The sequence below is a fragment of the Typha latifolia genome, chromosome 2 (assembly GCF_019914945.1).
Source record: "Typha latifolia isolate L0001 chromosome 2, TyphaL0001v2, whole genome shotgun sequence".
NCBI lineage: Eukaryota > Viridiplantae > Streptophyta > Magnoliopsida > Poales > Typhaceae > Typha > Typha latifolia.
Window position 1 is genome coordinate 15,063,647 of NC_133087.1, and position 23,488 is coordinate 15,087,134.

At 37.0% G+C, this 23,488-nt stretch overlaps 4 protein-coding genes across 14 annotated transcripts; 2 read left to right on the plus strand and 2 right to left on the minus strand.

The window, feature by feature from the left end:
- Window positions 1-2,040: 2,040 nt before the first annotated feature.
- On the minus strand, window positions 2,041-7,747 carry LOC140782690 (pentatricopeptide repeat-containing protein At4g17616). 8 transcript variants are annotated; one of them, XM_073129394.1, is made up of 10 exons: window positions 7,648-7,747; window positions 7,109-7,277; window positions 4,382-7,020; window positions 4,171-4,266; window positions 3,729-3,825; window positions 3,111-3,330; window positions 2,906-3,008; window positions 2,731-2,768; window positions 2,540-2,620; window positions 2,041-2,242 (listed from the first exon to the last, which is right to left on the minus strand). In XM_073129394.1, the coding sequence occupies exons 2-3, from the start codon at window positions 7,184-7,186 to the stop codon at window positions 4,984-4,986; spliced, it is 2,115 nt and encodes a 704-aa protein (XP_072985495.1). In that variant the 5' UTR covers window positions 7,187-7,277; window positions 7,648-7,747; the 3' UTR covers window positions 2,041-2,242; window positions 2,540-2,620; window positions 2,731-2,768; window positions 2,906-3,008; window positions 3,111-3,330; window positions 3,729-3,825; window positions 4,171-4,266; window positions 4,382-4,983. The 8 variants fall into 8 exon arrangements, with proteins under 8 accessions (XP_072985495.1, XP_072985497.1, XP_072985496.1 ...); XM_073129396.1 differs by lacking the exon at window positions 7,648-7,747 and having other exon boundaries at window positions 4,382-4,491; window positions 4,988-7,020; window positions 7,109-7,641; XM_073129395.1 differs by lacking the exon at window positions 7,648-7,747 and having other exon boundaries at window positions 4,382-4,491; window positions 4,934-7,020; window positions 7,109-7,641.
- Window positions 7,748-9,197: 1,450 nt separating this feature from the next.
- On the plus strand, window positions 9,198-13,598 carry LOC140782090 (glutamate dehydrogenase 2, mitochondrial). Its single transcript, XM_073128463.1, has 9 exons — window positions 9,198-9,573; window positions 9,666-9,779; window positions 11,175-11,396; window positions 11,519-11,593; window positions 11,692-11,808; window positions 12,139-12,389; window positions 12,718-12,793; window positions 12,874-12,960; window positions 13,057-13,598. The coding sequence occupies exons 1-9, from the start codon at window positions 9,466-9,468 to the stop codon at window positions 13,240-13,242; spliced, it is 1,236 nt and encodes a 411-aa protein (XP_072984564.1). The 5' UTR covers window positions 9,198-9,465; the 3' UTR covers window positions 13,243-13,598.
- A 457-nt stretch (window positions 13,599-14,055) lies between these two features.
- Window positions 14,056-20,259, plus strand: LOC140782851 (uncharacterized). Its single transcript, XM_073129680.1, has 8 exons — window positions 14,056-14,683; window positions 15,089-15,228; window positions 15,444-15,543; window positions 15,633-15,731; window positions 17,087-17,434; window positions 18,002-18,094; window positions 18,166-18,372; window positions 19,677-20,259. Exons 1-8 carry the CDS (start codon window positions 14,324-14,326, stop codon window positions 19,938-19,940), a joined length of 1,611 nt encoding a protein of 536 aa, XP_072985781.1. The 5' UTR covers window positions 14,056-14,323; the 3' UTR covers window positions 19,941-20,259.
- Window positions 20,260-20,586: 327 nt separating this feature from the next.
- On the minus strand, window positions 20,587-23,026 carry LOC140781116 (uncharacterized). 4 transcript variants are annotated; one of them, XM_073126928.1, is made up of 5 exons: window positions 22,790-23,015; window positions 22,447-22,529; window positions 21,867-21,950; window positions 21,143-21,392; window positions 20,587-21,001 (listed from the first exon to the last, which is right to left on the minus strand). In XM_073126928.1, the coding sequence occupies exons 2-5, from the start codon at window positions 22,505-22,507 to the stop codon at window positions 20,644-20,646; spliced, it is 753 nt and encodes a 250-aa protein (XP_072983029.1). In that variant the 5' UTR covers window positions 22,508-22,529; window positions 22,790-23,015; the 3' UTR covers window positions 20,587-20,643. The 4 variants fall into 4 exon arrangements, with proteins under 4 accessions (XP_072983029.1, XP_072983030.1, XP_072983027.1 ...); XM_073126929.1 differs by lacking the exon at window positions 22,790-23,015 and adding an exon at window positions 22,626-22,695; XM_073126926.1 differs by lacking the exon at window positions 22,447-22,529 and having other exon boundaries at window positions 22,790-23,026.
- Between the last annotated feature and the right edge of the window lie 462 nt (window positions 23,027-23,488).

The window sequence follows — 23,488 nt, forward strand, 5'->3', positions numbered from 1 at the left end:
GCTTTTTTTTTTAAAAAAAAATGTAAACTGAATTTTTTTATTATTTGCAGAATCTAAAGTTAGATTTGATTAATTATATAAATTGAAATAAACAATGGTTGATTCAGTAAAATAGAAGATGTCTCTGTTTTGAGAATTAGCCTTCAAAATTAAAAAAATTAAGAATATATAATTTGTATCTCTCCCCCCAACTACTACTAGATTCACTTTCAATACTACCCAACAACTACTCAAAAATAATATATTTTTTTAACAAAGCTTTTTTTATTTACATGTAAATTGAATTAAAATTTTTTTTAAAGTTTGCAGCATACTCATTTTTATTATTTGCAGAACCTATAGTTAGATTTGATTAATTCCATAAAGTGAAATAAACAATGGTTGATTCAGTAAACTAGAAGATGTCTCTGTTTTGAGAATTAGCCTTCAAAATTAAAAAAAATAAAAATATATAATTTGCAGAATAATAAAAATGTGGATCTCTCCCCCAACTACTACTAGATTCACTTTCAATACTACCCCCAACAACTACTCAAAAATAATATATTTTTTTAACAAAGCTTTTTTTTTATTTACATGTAAATTGAATTATTTTTTTTAAAGTTTGCAGCATACTCATTTTTATTATTTGCAGAACCTATAGTTAGATTTGATTAATTCCATAAAGTGAAATAAACAATGATTGATTCAGTAAAATAGAAGATGTCTCTGTTTTTGAGATTTATCCTTCAAAATTAGAAAAATAAAAATTAATAGACATTTGGATATCCTAATTAACAAAACAAAAAATAATAATAAATAATGTTAGTTCCTATCTTTAAATGTTGGCATTTGGATTTCCCTTTCCTCGAGGAGCCTTGGAGTCATCAATTGGTCAATTAATATTGATGGAAGTACGTAGAACAACTATTTATTTTGCTGTCTAGTATATTATAAAATTTAAATATAACACTATAAATGTTTGTTAGATAGGTGACTTATATAAATTTTTATAGAAAATTATTAAATTTTAATAAGAAATTTTTATATAAACTATTCTTTAAGATAAATATTTTCAATTATTTTAAAAATTTTATGTAAATCACTGATCAAATCAACAGTTTTCAAACACATAACTTTACATTTAAATTTTAAATAAATTAAATTCGTCTTTATATTCATGCTCACATGCATCTTTGTCAAGCCTATAAGGAGAAACTATGTGTTAGTGAGCTTGAGGAAGATAGATAGATAGATAGATAAATAGATGAATAGATCTAAGGGTGAGCTGTCTTAGCTACTTAATATCAACTTAGTTTTGTTTTTAATCTCCAATTGATCATTCCGTTGTCTATATTCTATTAATCTCCCCACGAGATTTTTATCGAGATGATTAAGTTAGTAGTATCTAATAGGGGAGAATATTTATAATATATAAGTCCAGCACACCAACCGAGGCAGCTCATAAAAAATAGTGCCAATGTGTGACGTCTAAACTTTTCCCTAATCTTTTGCCTTTCTGAACCTATTAATTTATATTCATATCGTCGAGGTTACTTTCAAGTTGACATTTTAATAGGGGAGCAAAGGTTATCTTTCTAAAGCTCTTCATCATTTTATTCTAATTTTTATAAATTTATCTTAATTCAGAGTATTTTTTTTATATATGTAAATAATATAAATATCAACTTTAAAAGGAAACACAAGTAAATAGGATATTTTCAAAGTAGAAATGCAAAAATAATAATTCATGTTTTATGTCAAATATTAATAAGTCATGACTAGTTATTAGAATGGACTTCACTAAACACTTTTCTTGACTGTTAATATATATACATATAGAAGAGTACCTAAACTTTTAGAGTGGTTGAGAAATAAATGAAAGTGATTTTGAATGAAAAAAGAAGAAGTAAAAAATAAAATAAAATTGCCCAGATGCAAACAGAGATTTGATCTGGGAATAGTGTGTCTGACCCAGTCAAGAACTATGGGGGAATTAATTGATGGATAGCAGAGTTAGGTAAAGGGGCCTACATCTCTTAAATTTTGCTGAGCTCACTCTTGAAAAAGAATAACAATTCCATTCACATATTCACATTAATCCAATTCCCAGAGGATTGGAATTATGGAATAAACCAATCTTTAGAATAACTTAAGTGGGAATCATTTTGCCGCATAGGATGGCAATTATGTACTGGAAAAAAAAAGTTGTATTGTTTTCCTTCTTTCCCCACCTCAATATCATGACAATCTCCTTGGTGATCTGCAAAAGAAATGAAAATAAATTATGATGCATTCAATTATTAATTAATAGAATATAGAGAAATTTGTCAAAATTACTCATAATATTGCCTTTGTTATCATTCACATCCTACAAGATTAATATTTATCATTCAAACCTTGCCTACAATTACTATATAGATTAGTTAAATTAACTATGGATGTAAAATTATTTTAATATTCTTGAGTATGTCATACAGAGTGCTGTAGTTGAGGTATTAAAAGTAAATTATAAGAATTTAATAATAAATATTTTGTATGGTAAGATTTGCATACTTACTCATTCATGGCTGAAAGCAAAACCGGGCTGACATAAACCCAACTCTGATGAGGCTCTTGAAGATGAGGGTGCGGTGCAGGACTGCAGGTATGGGATACTAAAATCAAAACATAAAGATATATTTTTAACAAATTTTCCCCCCATAAATTTAGCTAAGCTTTGCCCACTTATCTCAAAAGATTTTAACTTACCAATTATTCCTTGTATGCCACGTGTCACGACCAACAACCTGCGATGAACCAAAGGATGTTGCTAATGCCGCAATACAACTAGAGATAGACTCCCACTCGAACAGATCTACTAACTATATCACGTACATCTCTCTAATATTTATATGCATGCATGCATGACTCTCATACTTCTTACTTCTTTGTTAATTCTCATTGAAGTCAGCCATGCCAACCAGCCCTCCCTGCGTGCTGATTGAAGCCCCAGGCATGATGTACCAACAATGGAACCGGCCCAAGCCCTACAAGGAAGCATCATCAGAAGATGATCAAAGACTGGATCCGAGGGTCATGATCGACTTAAGTTACAACTACACCAAGTATTTGCAGCATGAGACGCTAACCTCAGGGACGACGGTCGCCGACGACCTCGACTGCTTCTCCACGGACACCGCCTTATGGAAGGTGGAGTCGGCCGTATCTCTTCTGAGATCACTTCCTTAAGAGAATCTTGGGTTCATAAGGAGAAACTACTTGAAGCATGTGGGTGAAGCTGTCGCCGGCTACAGCTTCCTCCGAGGGATGGCGGAGCTCCGAATTAGGGTGGTAGTCACCTGCCAGTCTCTGCAAGAGGGAGAGCAAGTTGATCAATCTCAGACCAGACTGTGACATTGCCAACCAAGATATATGAGTCTTTCTGGATATGTAAACGAGCTTAGGTTTAGCATAATGTCTGCAGACTACGATCTGTTTGACCTTGCTGTTTAAACAAATATGTATTTTTTATTTATTTTTTAAATGTTATTATATTTGCTGTCAAGTTCATAGACAACCACATTACTATTGTCACATAGTAAGTCTGCTCTATAAACATGTGATGTCAAATATAGCTGCAGATCTCATGCACGCAATCATTTTCTAAAGACGAAGCAAATCGAGAAAGTGTGAATCGCATGTCTATACAAGTAATGAGTTATTATTGGTAAAGATAGATTAGAAGAAACCCATCAGAAAGATCTTACCATGTTTGAGGTGGGTAAAACCCATCTATTGTCTTCACAGGGCTTCTACAGCTGCAGAATTTGTGTCTTCATCATCGCTTACGCATTTTAAAGCTATCTGTGGCTTGAGGTAAACCATATGTAATCAGAGAAGTCAAGAAACTAACAAACAAGCCAAGTTGAAAGGCAAGATTTTATGCAGTTTTTTGTTGCAAGAAATCAAAAGGTCAGCTCTAATTACATGATCTGGCAAGAGAACATTGAAACGTGAAACTATCTCCATAGAGAAAAAATACGGAACTACTCATTCCATGAAACAGGAAATCCTAAGAAGCATTATAAGCAATCAATCTAAAATATGTAAAAATATCATTATATATATATATATATATATATATATACATACATATACGTTATAACGTTGTAGCTACGCAAGAAATTAATCATAACAAAAGGATACTACCTTGGTACTTGGATCTCGGATATATATCTTCACATCTGGGATAATGTATTTTCACTTTAATGGATACAGGAACATCTGATGGTAGAAGATATGTGTCTGCCATTGTAGTACATTAGGCACTGCCTCAGCAATCATCATAAAAAGTAGTCAACCAAATTCTTATGCATCACAAAATGGAATTATAAGTTATAAGTTTCATGAAACAACTCACTGGTTCAACCACTTCTTTACTACTAAAAATTGTGCAAGGATAAATCGATTCATAAATCATCTCTGCAGTTGATTCAATCAACTTATTGTGGTCGTAACTGAACATATCACCTGCACATTTGCATACAGAATACCCATCGATATCACCAAGCTTACATCTGGAGAAACAAGACATAACACCAAATGCAATAAAGTGATATTTGGTGCATGCAACAAGCTAGATGTGAACATGGAAAAATATTTGGTGCATGAAATATGATTGTAAATCATAGTACTCCCAAACAAACAGCAGAAACATGTACTTCAAGATCAAGCAGCTGCCTTGAGCCACAACTTTAACAACTAATATGTTGTTAATGAAGCTGAATTAAATGAAGAAGGCTCAATTTTCTTTTATGTGGGAAGAGAAGAGAAACCACCAGAATCCACTACTGTACAGTAAAGAAAATACTAAACTATCTATCAAGTGCTCCCGGAGCAGTCATAGAATGGTTCAGAACGCCCAAAACAAGCTATTGAATGGTCATCAAAAAATCATTTAATAGCTACTAACCTCCTGCTCCTAAGGAATCAGAGCACTAGAAATACAGGTTCATATTCTAGCTACCTTTGGTGAATGCCTGCCCATAACCTAAAAGCCCGAACATGTTCAAGCCTGTTAATCTGAGCATCTGTTCTGATATTAGATGACTTTAAGTTCCTGTACAGATTCTTGTGGAATTTCAGAAACTCCCTTCTGTACTTCCACTTGTCAGCATATATTTTGTGCTTCATCATGTAACTGATAATCTCCATTACCCTCTCAAAGTAGCCACCTTTGAGAAAATTCACTAGCAAGCAGTCGAACAAGTCTCTATCAGCAGTTAAACCGCCAACTTCCAGCTCTCTCTTTATTTCTCCCCATAAGATTGTAATCTCACGGTACATGTTTAGAGAAGAACAGCCATTTAATAAATGACTGAAAGTCTGCAATGTGGGCTTGATATTTCTCTGTCTCATATGTTTAAATGTTTTAAGAGCATCTCCCATCATCTTGGCCTTACAAAAAAAAGTAATTGAATTATTAATCTCATAAAGTACTCCACTTCCGCAATCTTCTTGCATGAATTCTTTTTCTAAACACTCAATCAAATATGTATTCCCAATGGAGGCTTCATTGGTTGGGTTACAAGCAATATCTTTTGAAGTACATGAGTTACCAACGTGAGTATCTGTTATGAAGAGTCCTGCTTTCTCTATCTGTTTTAGGAGGACTTCAGATTCTTCCAATTTGCTTTGCTTGTAATATGCTGTCAACAGTGATTTGTATGTCATTACCCCAACTGGAACTCCACCTGATTCTAAATCATCTAGAATGTCATGGGCAACATCCAACCAACCCATATGAATGCAAGCATCTATCACATCTGAACCCAAACTAGGTTCTTCTAAACCTTTGTATGCACTAAGCAAAAAGCTAGAGAGTCGACCAACCTTTCTCTCTTTCACATAGCTATTGATAAGTTTTGCAAGAGCCTTCTCGCTAGGAACAAGCTTCCCATCAACGAAAATGACAAGTCCTGGATGGCTTTGTGCATCAACAAAGGAACAGTTCTCCTTTTTTGTGAGCTCAACTGTTATTTTATGCCCCGTCTTTAAGTTACTAGATCCGCTGTGCATGAGACAATAATTTTGGAACCCATTACTGGAAGATTGAAAAGGTTTTGGCTGTCGATAGAGATCAAATAGAAGCTCTGAAGCAGCATCAATGTCATCATATTTGAAGTGCAGACTCAACAAACTGTCATAGAACTGTCGGTAGTGGCGAATCAATGACACAGAAGAGATGCAATCAATATGTCCTTTTAATTTCTTCAACTCATCACGCTGTCCAGTCATTTCATAGATCCGGGAAATGGTAATGATGGTATCTGCATCAGCCATGAGTCCAACAAGTGGCATCAGTTGTATTATTTCTTGGGCCTTCATGGTACATCCAAACCTGGCACATGAATCCAAGACAAGGTTGAATAATGTAATATTGGGCTTTATCAGCTGCACTTTCTTAAATTTCTTTCTATCTGAACTCTCATGCAATAGAAGCTTACAAGACTCAATCAGGACATCCATTGCAAGGTATGATCCAACTTGCGTCTTCACCAAATGTAAGAACACGGTGCACAAAATATCAACCGACGGAAGCTTGTCTATCTCTAAGATGATCCTTAGAATCGTGGAGGCATGGATGGGCATTTGACTTCTTGCAAGTATCAGAGCAAGCCTGCTTAACGAGCTGCAGTCAAGAAGATGGGGCTTCTCTTCGTGAATCTCACAGATCATGTCATATGCTTTCTGAAGCAAGTCTCTACTGGATGAATAGGAGAGCAATACAATGATTCTACTCACCAACTGCCGCTTAGGAAAATCATGTAGTCTTTTAAAGTTGTTGAACGCCTCCCATGCTTCGTCTACATTGCCATCTTTCAAAGCAATTTCAAGCTTCTTCAATAGAGTTTCATATGAGGAGCCTTCCCATTGGATCATTTCAGGTAGAAGAGTAGAAAGATGCTGAACCCTATGGCCGCAATTCATCATGCAGAAGATAGCAGGTGCACGAAACACATAAGTTCTATTGGGCAATGATAATCCAGCACAGTTGACCTGAATTAAAGGTGCAAAATATAGCGCGTCAATAAAAAATAAATTTAATCGAAATCATGATGCAATTTACTTGAATAATAGATCTTACACTCCAAACATCTTTAGTTGCATAAGCCACCCGCGAGAATCTAGCAGGGAGTCGGTAAAACCCAAATAAGCCTCTCATTGCTATTAAATAAAAAATAGCTTAAGAAGCCATTTCTCTACAGACAAACATAAGAAATTTCTTCGACATCGCGAAGCTTATGACCTAAGATCTGTTAGAAGGTTAAAATTAGTCATGTTAGCCTCAGTAACCAAACAGTTCCAAATGCTAAGCTAAATACCTATCACGAACAAAGAAATAAAAATAAGATATTCTTCTAATCCATGGGGAAATTTTCCGCTTTCTTTTGTTCAACATCAAAGCTTTTCTCATTACAAGTTGCCATCTATGTCTTGCTTATGCCATCATTTCTATTAAAAAGGAAGAGCACGAGAGAGTGATGTTTAACATGGATTGCCGAGGTGAAGGTCAGCACTCATGGCGCCAATAAACATTTCCACTTCCAAATTTTTCCGAACCAGAATCATAAATCTACACATAAACTCAGAGGTCTCATTCTGTTAACCTAATCTATCGCAAACCTTGCCTCCGCGCCGCGCCGCTCCGCCGCTAATCCGATTCGGTACAAAGAATCGACAGCTAGAGAGAGAGAGAGGGGGAGAGGGAGGGAGGAAGAGGTGGAGGGGAGGAGAAGAGAGGAAAAGAAAAGAAGGGTTGGGTCGAGATGGGCCACTTTGGATCTTAGAATTCCTCAGCCCACTATGGACTTAGTTACTGGGCTACTTTATGAGCTCTCTTACGTCGTTATTCCTTAGTAGTAGGATTTGAATTTAATATACAATCGCGCGTAGAAGTAGAATTGCTAGCAACGGTGAAGCGAGAGTGAGTGGAGGAAAAGGTGGGGATCGATTTAGGGTCCCGACCTCAGTTGGTGCCACGTTGTACTAAGCCGCTGACAAGGAGGAGATGTCGGCAACAGCGAGAAAGATGATAATTATATCTCATTTTATTCTAATTTAATTAAAAAATCAACATAAAACTGTATTTAAATTTATATTAATTTGATTGAAATGCACAATGAGCATCTAAGTCATTTTAAAATTAATTAACTCGTCTAATTTTTCTCGGGTACACTAACAAAGATGGGCTAGGTTTGGATCGTAGAATTCCTAACCCAATAAGGCCCACTACGGACTTAGTTACTGGGCTTCTTGATGAGCCTGTTATTCATTAGTAGTAGGATGTGAACTTATTATAACCAAATTTGAATCATAGCCATTTAACTTGACTATTAAACGAATTGCATTTTAAACTTAACTTATTTATCACGACCCAAATAATTTAGTAGAATTTATTGTTCCACACATATCATGCGCTGGAATAAGCTGTCAAAGCCGATAAACTTCACGTTATCTTTCCTCATTTGTGGTCGTCTCCAACTCAGCAGGAGCGCGGGGAGTCGACGACGCTTATCCACTCCAGCTCAGCCAAAGCCAAGTCCAAAGCCACGTCACCACCGACCTAGCTGTCCACCTGCAAAAAAAATAAGAAAGAAAGAAAAAAAAGGTGACGACACTCACGTTTTCCGAGGCGCGGCGGCTCTACGGCGTGATTCGATGCGATTTCCTCGCCGAGTTGGAGGAGTACGCATTTATAATTAAACTCTGTGAACTTAGAAAACGAAGAGAAGTACGAATTTGAATCGTTGATGGCTAGTGGTAGTTACCTACCGACACGTACAAATCAACTATTTGAGTGGCATTAAGTTTCAAATATAGTTTATTTTTTAAAAAAAAAAATCTTCACAAATTTGGCATTAATTGAAATTTTCTCATGTTTGGGTGATGATTAAGCGTGACAATAATAGTAATAGTCTACAGAGATAGAGCCTGGACCAGATCCAACCTGCCCTCCCAGTTTCGTACAGTCATTCTATACTACACCTAATTCGTGTGTACTATCTGAACTCGTTCTAAATTTAAATCTTATGACTTATTAATTCATTTATAATTAACTTTAAAAAAAATCACGTTTAAAATCGATATGGATTTTTAAGGTAATGTCATCTGTTAATCAGTGGCGTATGGAGTATATATTACTAAGAGTACTCGGCGACTCGACTGTTGAGTAGTTTGAACGGCTCTTTTTCTCCGCTTCCTTCCTTACTCCTCGCCTCGTGCATTAAATTTTCTCGTCTCCTGTCTCCACAAACCAAATTCAAGAAAAGAAAGCATTCATTCTCGAGCTTATCCGGCTCGTCCTCTCCCCGTCCTATAAATACCCACCTCCCGCTTCCAACCCCTTCCACGCAATCGTTTAAGACCCAATACGTATTTTGGTTAGATATCCTCGATTTTGTCAGAAAGATCCTTCCTTTCTTTAGCGTTTTCTTGGTAGTCATGAATGCCCTGGCAGCCACCAGCCGCAACTTCCGGCAAGCGGCGAAGCTTATCGGGCTCGATTCGAAGCTCGAGAGGAGCCTCTTGATCCCTTTTCGGGAGATTAAGGTATGGGTTGGATTTGGGGCTTCTTGGGTAATTTCTTGGATGGTGGTTCATGGTTGGGATATGGGGCCGATCTTTTTCTTGGGGGTGTGCAGGTGGAGTGTACCATCCCGAAGGACGATGGTACTTTGGCTTCGTACGTGGGTTTTAGAGTTCAGCACGACAATGCTCGGGGCCCCATGAAAGGTGGGATCCGATACCACCCGGAAGTGAGTTCTCTGGCTTTGTCTTGATTGCTTTGACGTTGATAATTTTGGGTCTTTTCTTGAAATATCTTGTAGTTTTAAAAGTACTGAAAGCGACTGGATTGAAATTTGGCATTTGATATAGATGTGGTACTGCTGTGGTTGCACGACAGCTTATGCATTAGCAGTGGTGAAAAATAGAAAGAGATCGTCTTATAGTCAGTTTGAATAACTCCAATCTGACATTTTGTTTCTCATCCCTTTGCTTCTCTGTTGGTTTCTCGTCTTTAATATTGGACGTGTATGGTTGGAAGTTGCGTTCTCGAATTGTACAGTCACTTCTCTAGTTTGTCAAATTGGTTTATTCTCGAAATGATGTTTGCGTCTTTTCTATGGCATGGAGATATTTTTATTGTTCTAGCAGGCTTAGGTAGCTGCCAGCTGATATAGCAATTTTCAACTGAATTGTATGCCAATTTTTATTGTTTTTTATAAGGCAGGTCCTGCTAAATTTATATAGCAAATATCAACTGTGGAGATGATAAGCGATTGGCTTATGATTTGACAAGGTGATATTACAGAATGTCCTTGTTAACAACAGGCTGCTGGCACTTTCTAAATTTTGCAACTTCCAGTTGAAACATGACAGATGCACAAGTTGTAATTAGTGTCAATGTTTCTCTTTCTCAAATATGCAATTAGAGTAAATTACCGGAACAACTGTTTTCTTAATCTTGATGTCATGGGAATGGGATGCTCTGTGATTGAGAAATTGAATGCTTACTTGTGCATCTGTCTGGGAACAAGGAAGGCAGGGTACATGTGGTTCTTAAGATTTAATTGTCTATAGTCACTTTAATCCTTCCCGGCATATGCAGTACATGAAGAAAGAGGCTTGATGATGATCGTATCTTCTTTGGCCTTCTCTATTATCGGGTTTTGGTTTTCTAGGAGGTTACTGTCAAATGAAGTTGTCGATAATCTTATTTGAGGTTATTATAATCTAGGAGAGCAACAATCCTATTGTTTAAACGAAAATATTTCTCCGTGTCATTTCTTGACTGGTAAATTGGAGCAACTGGTATATTTCAAACTGTCTTGCTGTACTCTCTCTTACTCTGCCTTTGTGAATTGCAGTGTATTATACCACCTCTTAAATTCTCTCTTTTGCTCCAAGCTACCAAGACTTGCTTTCAAGAAACATTAGAATTTCAGATAGTTTCTTAGGAAGTTGAATACCAGAAGTTTGACTTCATTATCTGGGAAATTATGTGTCTTTGGTTTATATTCCAAAGTTAACTGCGATAAGTATTATTCTTTGCTTCTCCCTCTTTTGTGTTTTTTCAGAAAGCAGAGTCATTCTTTTCTTTCTAATAACTATTTCTTATATGCTAAAATATTTATAATAACATCTTGCAGGTTGATCCTGATGAGGTAAATGCTTTGGCTCAACTGATGACCTGGAAGACTGCTGTAGCAGATGTACCATATGGTGGAGCAAAGGGTGGGATTGGATGCTCTCCTGGAGAACTAAGTAACAGTGAGTTGGAACGCCTGACGCGTGTCTTCACGCAGAAAATTCATGATCTTATTGGAACACATACAGATGTTCCGGCCCCTGACATGGGAACTAATGCACAGGTACTTTCTTTTGTTCATTTCTCATTGCCTATGTGTATGTTGTATGCCCTTTTCATGTCTGAGTACTCTTCTCCCTGACTTATGGTCCTCATTGTTCAATTTCTGCTGGCACTGTCAAACAGACTATGGCATGGATATTGGATGAATATTCAAAATTCCATGGGTACTCACCAGCCGTTGTTACAGGAAAGCCAATAGTAAGTAAATTAAATTCATAGAATACTACTTCTGTTACTGTTGAATTTTTTATTTTGTAAATAAATCTAAATATCCTTCGTCTTTACATGTATTGTAGGATCTTGGTGGTTCACTAGGTAGAGATGCTGCCACAGGACGAGGCGTTGTCTTTGCAACAGAGGCTTTACTGGCTGAACATGGGAAGTCTATTTCAGGGTCGACTTTTGTTATCCAGGTGAATATGATGTAATTATTGCATATTCTGCATCAACTTTGAATGAACCACAAGATGAGTACTTCAGTAATTGAACTTATTCAGCAAAACTATATATTGCAAAGAACAGCCATGATGAACTTGTGAATTATGACCTACCATTCTCCAGTTACTTGCCTACCACCTGATAACATTTTTATGCAAAAATGTTTCTGACACGTTCCTTATGAATTCCTTCACAACATGAATATTTTGCATGCATGATGCATCATCTTGATAATGAATCTATCATTGTCAAATGGTAATTACTAAGTTTGTTTGACCTATTTAGCCTCTCATTATATGTTTCAGGGTTTCGGTAATGTTGGTTCATGGGCGGCGCAACTCCTCCATGAGAGAGGTGGTAAGATCATTGCAGTTGGAGATGTAACTGGTGCAATTAAAAATGAAAATGGGATAGATATTCCTGCTTTAATCAAATACAAAAGAGAAGGCGGTCCTCTGAAGGATTTTCATGGTGCTGATGCCTTGGATGCAAAAGAATTGCTTACGCATGATTGTGATGTTCTCATTCCCTGTGCCTTGGGTGGAGTCCTCCACAGGTACTGACAATTTGCCTTGCTATTTCTTAATTTTAACTTGCCCTGGCTCATTTTTTGCTGTCATATTCATAATAATCTATATACGTTCTTTGATGCTGGAAAATGTATTGGCGTTTTAATGCTTATACTTGAATGTATCACCTTTTCATATATTCCCAACAGATGTGACCACAAAATTCATTTACTGACAGCACCCTCATTCTTTTTTGTTCAAATAATGAAAGTTTCTGCATGTTGCCATGTTCTGCCAAGTTTGCACCCAAGTGACTGGTTTAGTAATCATGTAGCATCCATTACATCGAAACTTACTTTGTTTAACTGTTTAAAGGGAAAATGCTGCTGACGTCAAGGCCAAATATATTATAGAAGCAGCTAATCATCCCACAGATCCAGAAGCAGATGAGGTAGGCTGGCCTTTAAAGTAATAGCAAGAGTAATTTTATTCGGAATCTGTTAACCTTTCCCGTTATTCAACTCTGTGTAGATCCTATCTAAAAAGGGAGTGGCTATACTGCCTGACATATATGCAAACTCTGGCGGTGTGATTGTTAGCTACTTTGAGTGGGTTCAGGTACTGATCAAAATGCAACACTCCTTCTGTTTTCAAGTATATTTAGCTTGTCTAGGCATTCAACCATTAATTTCCTTTTCCATATGTGGCCTGTAGAACATCCAAGGATTCATGTGGGATGAAGACAAGGTGAACATGGAGCTCCAGAAGTACATGAACAGTGCATTCAAGAACATCAAGGCAATGTGTAAATCTCATGACTGCAGCCTCAGGATGGGCGCCTTCACCTTAGGCGTGAACCGTGTTGCGCGAGCTACTGTCTTGAGGGGTTGGGAAGCTTAAGATGCGTGTAGTTCTTCTATTCATAAAGATGAAGTTTATCAACTTCAAACGCGAAAAAAAGAAAACAAAACAAAACAAATTGTTCCTCATTCTTGGGTTTTCCTTTCGTTCTGAGAGGATCCAAAGACAAAGATGATTGATTTTGCATAAGATACTTCACTTGCTATTTTTCCCCCTTTTGTTGCAATAATGTTCTAGTTCCATATTTCGCAAAGCGTTTGAAATTTTGAAGCTATGAATTCAGATATATTCTGCGAAATTTAACGCTCACAGTGTAATTGCAATGAAGATTGATTGCATGGACTCTGGCAAGTGTTTTGAATACAAAGGATATATCTATTATATACCATTTGGTATTCTCTGATCCTTCTTCAGATAGAGCCAATGAATAAAATTATTCACCTTGGATTTGTTTAATAGAACTTCGTTCTGGAGGGCTTTGCTATCAAATCAATACTATACTACTGCATATTATGACTTATATTCTCTTACTTCATGAAATTAGTGAACTTCTTGTTTAGTCCTCTAAAAATTAAAAAGAGTTTTAATTACACATGTTAATGCATGTTGCCACTCCTCCTCTACTTCTATTTAGAAATAATCTCTTGTGTTCTACTGTACTAATTATATACTCTCTCTCTCCCTTTATCAATTAGCATCCATAACGTTGACATTTGGTTCCATCTATGTAGATAAAAAGAGGTGCTATTTATAAATAATAATTAATTCATAAACTCGGATAAAGTTTAATTATAAAATTAGGCTAGTAGTTATTTACCCAAAACAACTTTCGTCACCATACATTGGATCCGAAGCATAGAGCAGGAAGTCCCCTGACGTCAGCAGCAACCCACAATACCCGTCCGGCTTAACCTACTCCGCCCGATCACGTTAACCAACGCAAAAACCCAATGCGTTGTGGGAATCCCAATGCCCGCACGCCGTTCCCACTCTTCCTATTCTCATTCTCCCCCAATTGAATTTAATTGAATTGAATTCTAAAATCCCTAATTCGGAAAACCAAAAGCTTTAAAACCGGGGAATTGGGGGAGTGGTTTGATGCGGAGATCTCGACGTCGCCATGCCGTTCCTCTCCACGCCTTCCTTTGATCTCTCCGCTGGATCCGATCCCTCTCTTCTCCCTCCTCGGGCGCCGACGAAGGAGGTCGGCGGCGGCGATGCGGCGGAGCGCCGCCTCCGGGAGGCGGAGGATAGGTTGAGGGAGGCGATTGAGGAGCTGCAGAAGCACCACGTGCGGGGAGGCGGTGGGGAGGGGAATCTCGAGTGCGGCCACGCGGATGAGTCGTGCGTGGCGCACGCGGTCGGGAATCTGTGTCAGAGCTTCTTGCTCTCGTACGGGGTTAGGGTTGGGATAGGGATCCTGCTCCGGGCGTTCAAGCTCGCGAGGAGGCAGTCCTATTCCTCTCTGCTTGATCTCAAGGTATCGTGCCTATCCATTCCTCTTACGTTTGGATTGCTTAGTGATCCGGAGTTAGTTCAATTGGATTGTGATATCTTGATTGTTTGGAATTCCATGTACTTGAGATAATGCAGATGGTATGCGAATCAGAGAGGAGATGACGTCTTGATGGTTGACTCTATGACTTCTTAATTTTCGTAATAAGCTAATTAGTTCTTCTGTCACATGATCGTATCTCATTTGAATTGTAGTATGAACATTCTTAATCTAGTCGAAACCGCATGACAATAGTTAACTGGCCATTTGAATATCATAAAATATTTATCTTGCTCCTACTCAATGCCAAAATGTTTGATACTTCCTGCCATTGTGACAGATGATAACTGAAGTCGCCTAACTTATTGGTTGTTTGTCTTTCATGTACAGCAACTTGTTTCGGAGAAAGATTTGATTGTAAGAGAAGAAGCTTGTCGCGTTGGATTGCTTTTTGGTGGCTTTACTGGATCATATCATGCTCTAAGATGTCTTCTGAGGAGAATCCGGAAGAAAGAGACACCATTTAATGTGTAAGTTCTAACACATGAAAAAACTCTCTGTAGATAGATATACTGTTAGGTCCATTCAGCTCTTTGGGTGCTTTTTTTTTTCCTTTATAAGTCACGAAAAAGAGAATTAGCTTTGGACAGCCAAGTATCTGTTGTGCTATTGATTAGATTTGCTTCTTCTGTTATTCTATTCCTCAACCACATTCATGAGTTAATCGAAGGGCATGATGGAGCAGAATATTAGCAGGTGGAGTCGCAGGCTTGTCAATATTAGCATTAGACGATTCTAGTCGGAGACGCACGCTTGCTTTATACCTTTTAGCTAGGCTTGGTCAGGTATAAAATTATTGGAATTTCCATAATGTTGTACACAGAATAAATTGCTTTATTTATGTATTTTGAAAATATATTTTGTTATTTCACAGTGCGCATACAACTCAGCAAAGTCAAAAAATAAGTTTCACCTATGGGGCAGCCATTGGAGGCACGGAGATTCACTACTCTTTTCTTTAGCATGTGCCCAGGTAAGTAAAACATACATTCGATATGACTGCACTTTTTTGTGCTTATTTAAACCGAGCAAAAGAGAGAAACCTAAGCAACAACTTTTCTAGTAGTTTAGTTCTTGACTATGATACAACATTATAAGTTCTTAAAAAGTTATTGATTATGTTGGTAGAATTGGCATGTGAAAATGTCATTTGGAGAAAGAAGATATGATAATTGTAAACTAAAAGTCACCGCTATACATGATTTTTTGTAAAAAAAATTTGTGGTCAATGGACATCTGCCTACTTGTTGAGAAATAACTTAATCTTCAACTTGTTATGAAGCCCTAAATTTGTTGATTTTTATAGCCTTTTTAAAAGCGAATCATGGCTAATAGAGTGGCTTTCCATCTTAGATGATCTACAATGCATATTAGTTGATACTGTTACTCAACATTCAATTACACATTTATCCATCATTAGCATATCTATGGTTGGCCGTGTCATGGCACGGCTCGTGCCGATTGGTGGTCGGCATGGCACGTGCTGCGGCACTTGCTAGCCGTGCCTCAAGAGAGGGAGAAAAAAGAGAGAAGGGTAAGTAGTAGCACTTCCTTGTTGTCGTCGTCGCTCGTCGTCCCCGAGGTCGCTGATCTCGATGCGGATGCCCTAGCCTTTGGCTCAAGAAAGAAGACGACCCAAATGGGTCGAGTCGATTTCGAATAGAAACTTAAGTTGCGGATTTGCTTGTCAAGATCAGCAGCGACGACAAACGGTGGTGACAACGACGACGACGAAGTGTCTTTAGTGAAGTGTTGCTAGGAAGAGTGCCGTGCGGCACCCCTCGTGCCACATGCCGGTACACCGTTGGCACGGCCGTCGTTATTACTAATATTAAGGCCATCATTTATTCTTGATGTTATGCATGCACAATAGTTTAATTTGATCTCTTGATGCGGCATTTTATGGCTCATTTTCCGTCTCGCATATTTGCTTAAAAGAGAATTCACAAACAATTAAATAATATCAACATATTAACAGCGTGTTCCATATCCATCTTCCATGTCATCCTTCTGCTAGATTTATGCTAAAATGCATGCTTTGACAACCTGTTTATGATATGATCTGGAGATTATCATCCAGCTGGAAATTTGGAATTGCCAAATTTTTACCTACACTATTTGATTATTTTTTCAAATCTGATTTATTCAGTATATTATTTATCATGTGTCCTTTTATGTCTTTTGAACCGGTCTAACTGAACGCATCAACTCAGTTAATTTATTGACTGTATATTGATTCTGTTCATCTCAGGTTAATGGTCTTCTTAATATGGTGTGATACCATCACAGGACAATGCACTTCTAATAGTTAGTTTACTTTATTTTCAGATTATGTATGCTTTTGTTATGAGACCAGAGAGCCTGCCTAAATCATACCAAGATTTTATTCAAAAGACCGGACCAGTTGCAGAGCCTGTATACAAGGCTGTGAGAGAATGTTGCAGGGGTGGTCCTGTGGATGTCATTTCTTTGTCAGCTTATTTGTCAAACAAGAAGGGGTCTAGCTCTATGAAATTAACAGAGTATCCTTCCATAATTCCGTGCTCCATTATTCATCCTGACAGCACTTCTTGCCTAGCTCACAATGCAACAGCTGCATCAGCAACATTCAGAAAAACATTTCCGCTATATTTCTCATTGACATTTGTCCCATTTGTCGTTCTCCATCTTCAAAAGGTACTCCACTTAAATGTTTTGATTGTCCCTATGTTTTTGGGGTTACTAATCCTAAACTTAGATGTATATTGTCAATTTAGTTTGTACAATTTTGTGTTCCAGTCCTTGATGTATATCATTTGTAATTTGGCGTAATGAACCCAACGATGAAAATATTTCTTTTATTTTCTGATACATTTGTCACTATCCTTCTATATTAAGTTTGCATACAGTGACGGACATACTTTTCTTCTTTCTATTTGGTCAATCTCACATTATTTAAGTTTGCATATAGTGAGGGACATGCTTTGCGAGAACTAATCCTGTCAGGCTTCATTAAATAATAAGAAGAAATCATAAGCTTTTGATATGCTTTAACAAAACATGAATAATTTCTGGGCTCTTTTTGCTTGTCTTTTATTTCAGTTTAATTTATATTGCAAATGTTGATCTAGAAGCCCTGTGCATGAATTGCGCCTATATGTATTGAAGTTGCAAAACTACTCTGTTATACATTGTGAGCTAGAAATAATCTTGCAAATCTTTTTGCATATCTAATGTAAAAGATTTTTATGAATCAAATACTAGTTCTTGGAGTCTCCTTCTCGGACTTGCTGGCGTGCTGTTGTCGGTGCCGTTCGCTCAACTACCTTTTTGTCTGCTTTTGTTACAATCTTCCAGGTAATTTCACTGATAAAGCACTTGCTTTCTATGCGTTGCTTTCACTTATATTTTTTCTTGTTCATTTTCAGAGTGCCATTTGTTTACACCGTAAGGTAGCAACAAAGGATCATAAACTCATATACTGGTTTGCTGGCGGAATATCTGCTCTTTCTGTGCTTTTGGAAAAGAAAGCTAGAAGAGGCGAATTGGCACTCTATGTTCTTCCCCGGGCTGGAGATTCTTTGTGGCATATCTTGGTCAACCGCCGTATGCTACCTAATATTAAAAATACTGAGGTACTTAGGTTCTACCTTTGCTTCTGTTTTTCTGATCCAATAATAATAGATCTCATACTTTTATTTTGGTAAGGGCGGGTGAGCTTTATACCAGACAAATTGTAGCAGTTGTGATGTTTTTTTTTTTTTCTTCCTATGGGTTTGGCTAGACTTTCATCTTTCTTGTCACATAGAGAAAATAGTCAGGTCTTAGAACATCTAGCTATTTTTAGAACAAGGGAGGTCAAAGTTAGTTGAATCAAAAGTTCGCTGGAGGTTCATACTATGTAACTTGTATTGGCAAGTGCTCTTTGGATCTAAAGATTACCTAAACTAGGGCTGCTTGTATTTCTGTTAGTTTTCTGCACCATCACATTTGTTTTGGCGGGCCATTGATAGTCAATCTGGAAAACTAAACTTATTACTTATATGTGCCAATGTGAAAACTTAACATGAAATAAATGATGATTATGATGACACAAGTAAGATAGTAAGGTTAAGACTATAAAGTTGCTAGGTGTATTATCTTAGTGTAGGACATGCTAAGATCTTGCTACGAAGCTATGATTGTTGCTCATTGGCATTCCATAGACTCATGAAAAGAAAACTTAATTTCTGAAGATATGGATTAGTGTTCAGTTAGCAGCAAGCATTTCATCTAATATGATGATACTTTTTTACTTTTTTAGTGATGCAACAATTCTGATGGTGGGGTCTGTGACCTTTATCTCAACTTTTGGTTCTGATTCAAAGAAACGTCTTCCTCCACAGAACCTATGAATTTATAAAATGGGATGGTTTTGCTAATGGACAATAGGAACACGCGGTTGTGTGAATGGTCAAAGTTCATCATTTTTTTTCAGTGTCTATGTAGGTTTTTTGGCCGAATATTTCGTTACAACTATCAAATATTAAATACATGATGTAGCAATATTTTAATTTATGAGTTCTAGTAAGACCCTTTATGTGAATGCATACTATGGACCCATCAAAGCATGCAATTGGATGTCTGTACTCTGATGTATCCAGAAGTTTACAAACATAAGGATAATTTTATTATTATATTTTTATTTGATTGCATTGGATACTTCAGCAGAGGTGTGCCTACACCTTGTTCCCTATCTGTGCAAGTCACATTGGGTTTATGGGATTAAACTTCCTAAATTAAAATGTTCAAGTCCTTAATGATTGGTAGTTTCAAGTCCTTAATGATCGGTAGATTATTTTTTAAGGTCATTTATTTTAAAATCTTTCCTTAAATTAGGTAAATATTCTAAACATACCTATGAGTATATTCTGACTTGAGATGTTTGCTACTATGGCAGGTGGCTCTCTTTTGTCTATGCATGGGTGGAATCATGTATTACTTAGAGCATGAACCAGACACTATGGCTCCATTTCTTAGGGGTCTCATACGCAGATTCCTTGCAAGCAGAATAAGCAGTCCAAGCCCACCTTCCAATCGAAATGCCTCCTACTCTTACTTGCACACACTGGGTGCTATTGAAAATTCAAAATCACAAGAGAGCAAGGAGAACAGAGCAGCAGAAGCAGCTAAATACAATCTTGAATCAATACCTGGACTTTAGGCGTCAAATAAATAACATAAGAGAACTCTGCCTCAACATTCATCATGCTCCGGCTATTCATCACATTTGCTTCTGAGTTGACAACTCGACTCCCATTTGTCGCTGATTAGCTGAATATTTTATTCACCCATTTTTGTCTGCAGTTATCCTGTTTGTTAAGGATGGCCCCCCATTCAATCTTTTGTTGAGATTGAACTATCATTCCAGTTGTGAATTTTTTTCTTTCTTTTTCTTTTTTGTTGTTGTAAAGCCAATCATACTTTTTCTTGAGTTACATAAGGAAATAAAGCTCGAATAATATCTGCATATCTTTGATTAAGCTGGTTGTGCATTTTTTTGTTCTATTGGAGGGTGCGCACGGAGTTGAAAATTTGCATGGTTGAAGTTAAAGCAGCTAATTTTGAGTCAAAGAGTGTTTTCCATGATTACGTTTATATGCTAACTGGTTGAATTGGTAGCAAAGGTGGCCTTTTACCAGCCTGTGTGGGAACGTGTTAATTAATTAGAAAGACATACTTAATATTATGCATTAGGCCTTGAAACTCACAATGTAGTTTATCTTCGCTAAACTTTTTTTAAAGGAATTATATATCTTGAAGTAGAGCCAAACTGAAATGACTATAATTGGTTCCTGAAATCTCTCATAGAACACAAAATTTATAGAACTCGTTATTGGATGCAACTTTTACACTGTAAATCACTTCTAATCTGGAAGCTTACAAATGTCATAAGTCTTTTTACCTATTTTACATACTATGCTACTAAACTTGCACATAAATGTATGCCTTCGGGATGAGCTCACATTGCTCTGAGATTTATCGAGTTCGTCGATTGCCTGCTTTAGCCTGTGGCTGATATCACCCGACGCCCATAGCATTGATATATGTGGACGAGGATTCTTATAGAACTCTGGAAGACCATGCAGTCTATAGATTTCGTCGACACTATGGATCTGCTTAGTTATCTCTGGCAGACCGCCCCCTGTAACTTCTAGTGAAAGGAAAGAACGAGTCTTCTCGTCATTCATGAAAAAATCCCACTTATTGAACTCCATGTAATATCTGTTTTCAGATATATTATTAAGCATATTTTAGAACAATAAATCATGAAAAATTTAAAGGCATTCACAACTATGATGGTATATAAAAAGGCTTGTTAGGCAATTAAAGAACAAATGTTCTCAGTGAAGAGAATATACTAACCGTCTTTGACATTGGAACTTTTGTCGGAGCATTGCCACAATTGAGTCTATTTGATGTACTTGAATTGCAACGGTTCTTCCCAAGCTAACATGAAATTCTCTACTTAGAAGTACTTGGTCAAGTTTTTTATCATCTTTGCATAAATCACTGAGCGCATAATCAGCATCCACAGCATAGAGGTTTGGAATGAGAGATGCAAGCTTTTTCATGAAAATCGTCATTTGATTCCTTGTTGTAGATGGTATCAGAACTGTATCAGGGAAGATGACTATCTCAGTTCCATAAACATATTGCGGAAAAAAAAAATCCTAAGAGGTCTCCATATAAAGGCAGTTGTGTGTGTGTGTCTGTTTGTGTGTACGTGATTACATGTAATTGTGTGTGACTATGCATTGGTATACATGTCTCATAGCTATACATTTGAGATGGCAGAAGAAAAGTTTTGGTTGCACGATCATCTCAAGTAAGCATTTTTCAACTATTGTTAGTCTTTTCCTTGATATTGGATGCCAAAGAACACTTGGACGCTCCATTACATAAAAAGACCACCCAAATTTATCTGGCAAAATTAAAATATGTAAACATCATATTAAGACCATATACAACCAAAGGGGAGTTTCTAACCATGCTACATTCAGATACCAATATCTATGCACTAATTCAATATGTTCATCATAAACTTATATACATGATGAAGATGAGTGAAACATAAGGAAAAGGTTACCTGGAATGAATATATGAAGAGAATAATTTCCTTCAATATGTGGGAAGTTCCTGACACGGCTTCCTCGAGTCAGTGATGAAACATCTGAAGATTATCATGGCAAGTGTGTTTAGACAGAACTTTTAGCTTCAGTTCTAAATCCGAGATGAAATAATGTTAGAGAAAAATAGCACACCCAAAATTTAAAATTCAGCTAATCATGATCTTAGGTAAGGTAGAAAGACATGTGAATGTTCCACACTAGTCATGGTAGCCCCATATGATTGCTTATATCCCCTAAATAAGTAACGAGTCAAGTGCTCCTGATTGTGCATAGGTGCTAATATTTGTTGTTTTATATTTGATACTATGCTTTATTGCTGTCCTGTTTGTTTTCAACCAAGCATCGGACTTGTGTTAAAAGACCGCCGCTCTATCTCTTCCTTTAAACTTTCTCTATTTGTGTATCAAGTTGTAATCAAATTATGAATAATTATTTGCACCGACGGGATTTCCGCTCAAGTAAAAGAAAAAAAGTGATGAGCCAAGTAGCTTCTCATCTATTCCAAATAATTTCTGTCAAAGACAGTATCCTGCATACCTTCTCCCATGTCAGTAATCCACATGAATAACTTTGATGTCCATCCACACTCAAATGCCATGAGGTAGAACTAAATCTTATTGCTACACATCACAATGATAAAAAGTTATTAAAGCATAACATCCACCAATACGTTGAAATTACTTGCAAGAACTTTTTATGTTACAAGTAAGAAATACCCAAAACAGTGCACTTGATTAAGATTAACAACGAACTGATGCTTGCTCCTTAGCAAACAAAGGGAAAGCAGATACCTTTCATGTGAAACAACTAAAAAGAAATCAAATACGCAAAGAATTAAAAGGTTCAGTTTATAATCTTGATAGAAATTAGACAGCAGTACCTACAAAGTTAGGGGGGTGGAGGAGATCGAGAGGAGGAGGGGGCAATGGATCCGCTTCTTCGGAGGTTACAAGAACTTTGCCGGAATCCTCGCCGCTGCTTCCGATTCGGGTCGAAGGAGGCGAGCTGTCCGACTCGTCCGAGTCCGAGCCGTACGTAGCCATCAGAGTCTCCATCTCTCTCCTCTCTTCTGTCTTCTCTCTTCCCTCTTTTGGTTAACGGCGATTAAATCGGATTGCGAACGAGCTTTCTTTTATGCTTTGTTTTGTTTCCAGTGTGCATTCCCCTATCTGCCCTTGACTAAAGTATTGGATGTTTATGACGTTTATGGAGCTCTCCATATGGCCTTATATTAGAGCTCTGATAGTTGGGCTGTGACCTTCGCAGTTGATAGGTTAAACTCTAATATTAAATAATATTATAAAAAAATTATTTGGTGGTTTGCTATATAATTTAAGAAAGATTGGCTATTTATTCAGCCTATATCTAATCTTTAGACTCATGAGTGTATAAAAAATAAAGAATTAGAATTATAATATTATTTCTTTTTCCTGCGTACACTATTTGTAATTAGGCTAACACTGTTTGATATATAATAAATAGAAGAATTAAATTATACACATATACTATTTGGGTTCGCTCCGCCGATTCGAAATTTGGACCATCCCGCTCTCCTTTAAAACCACCACCTCACACGCCC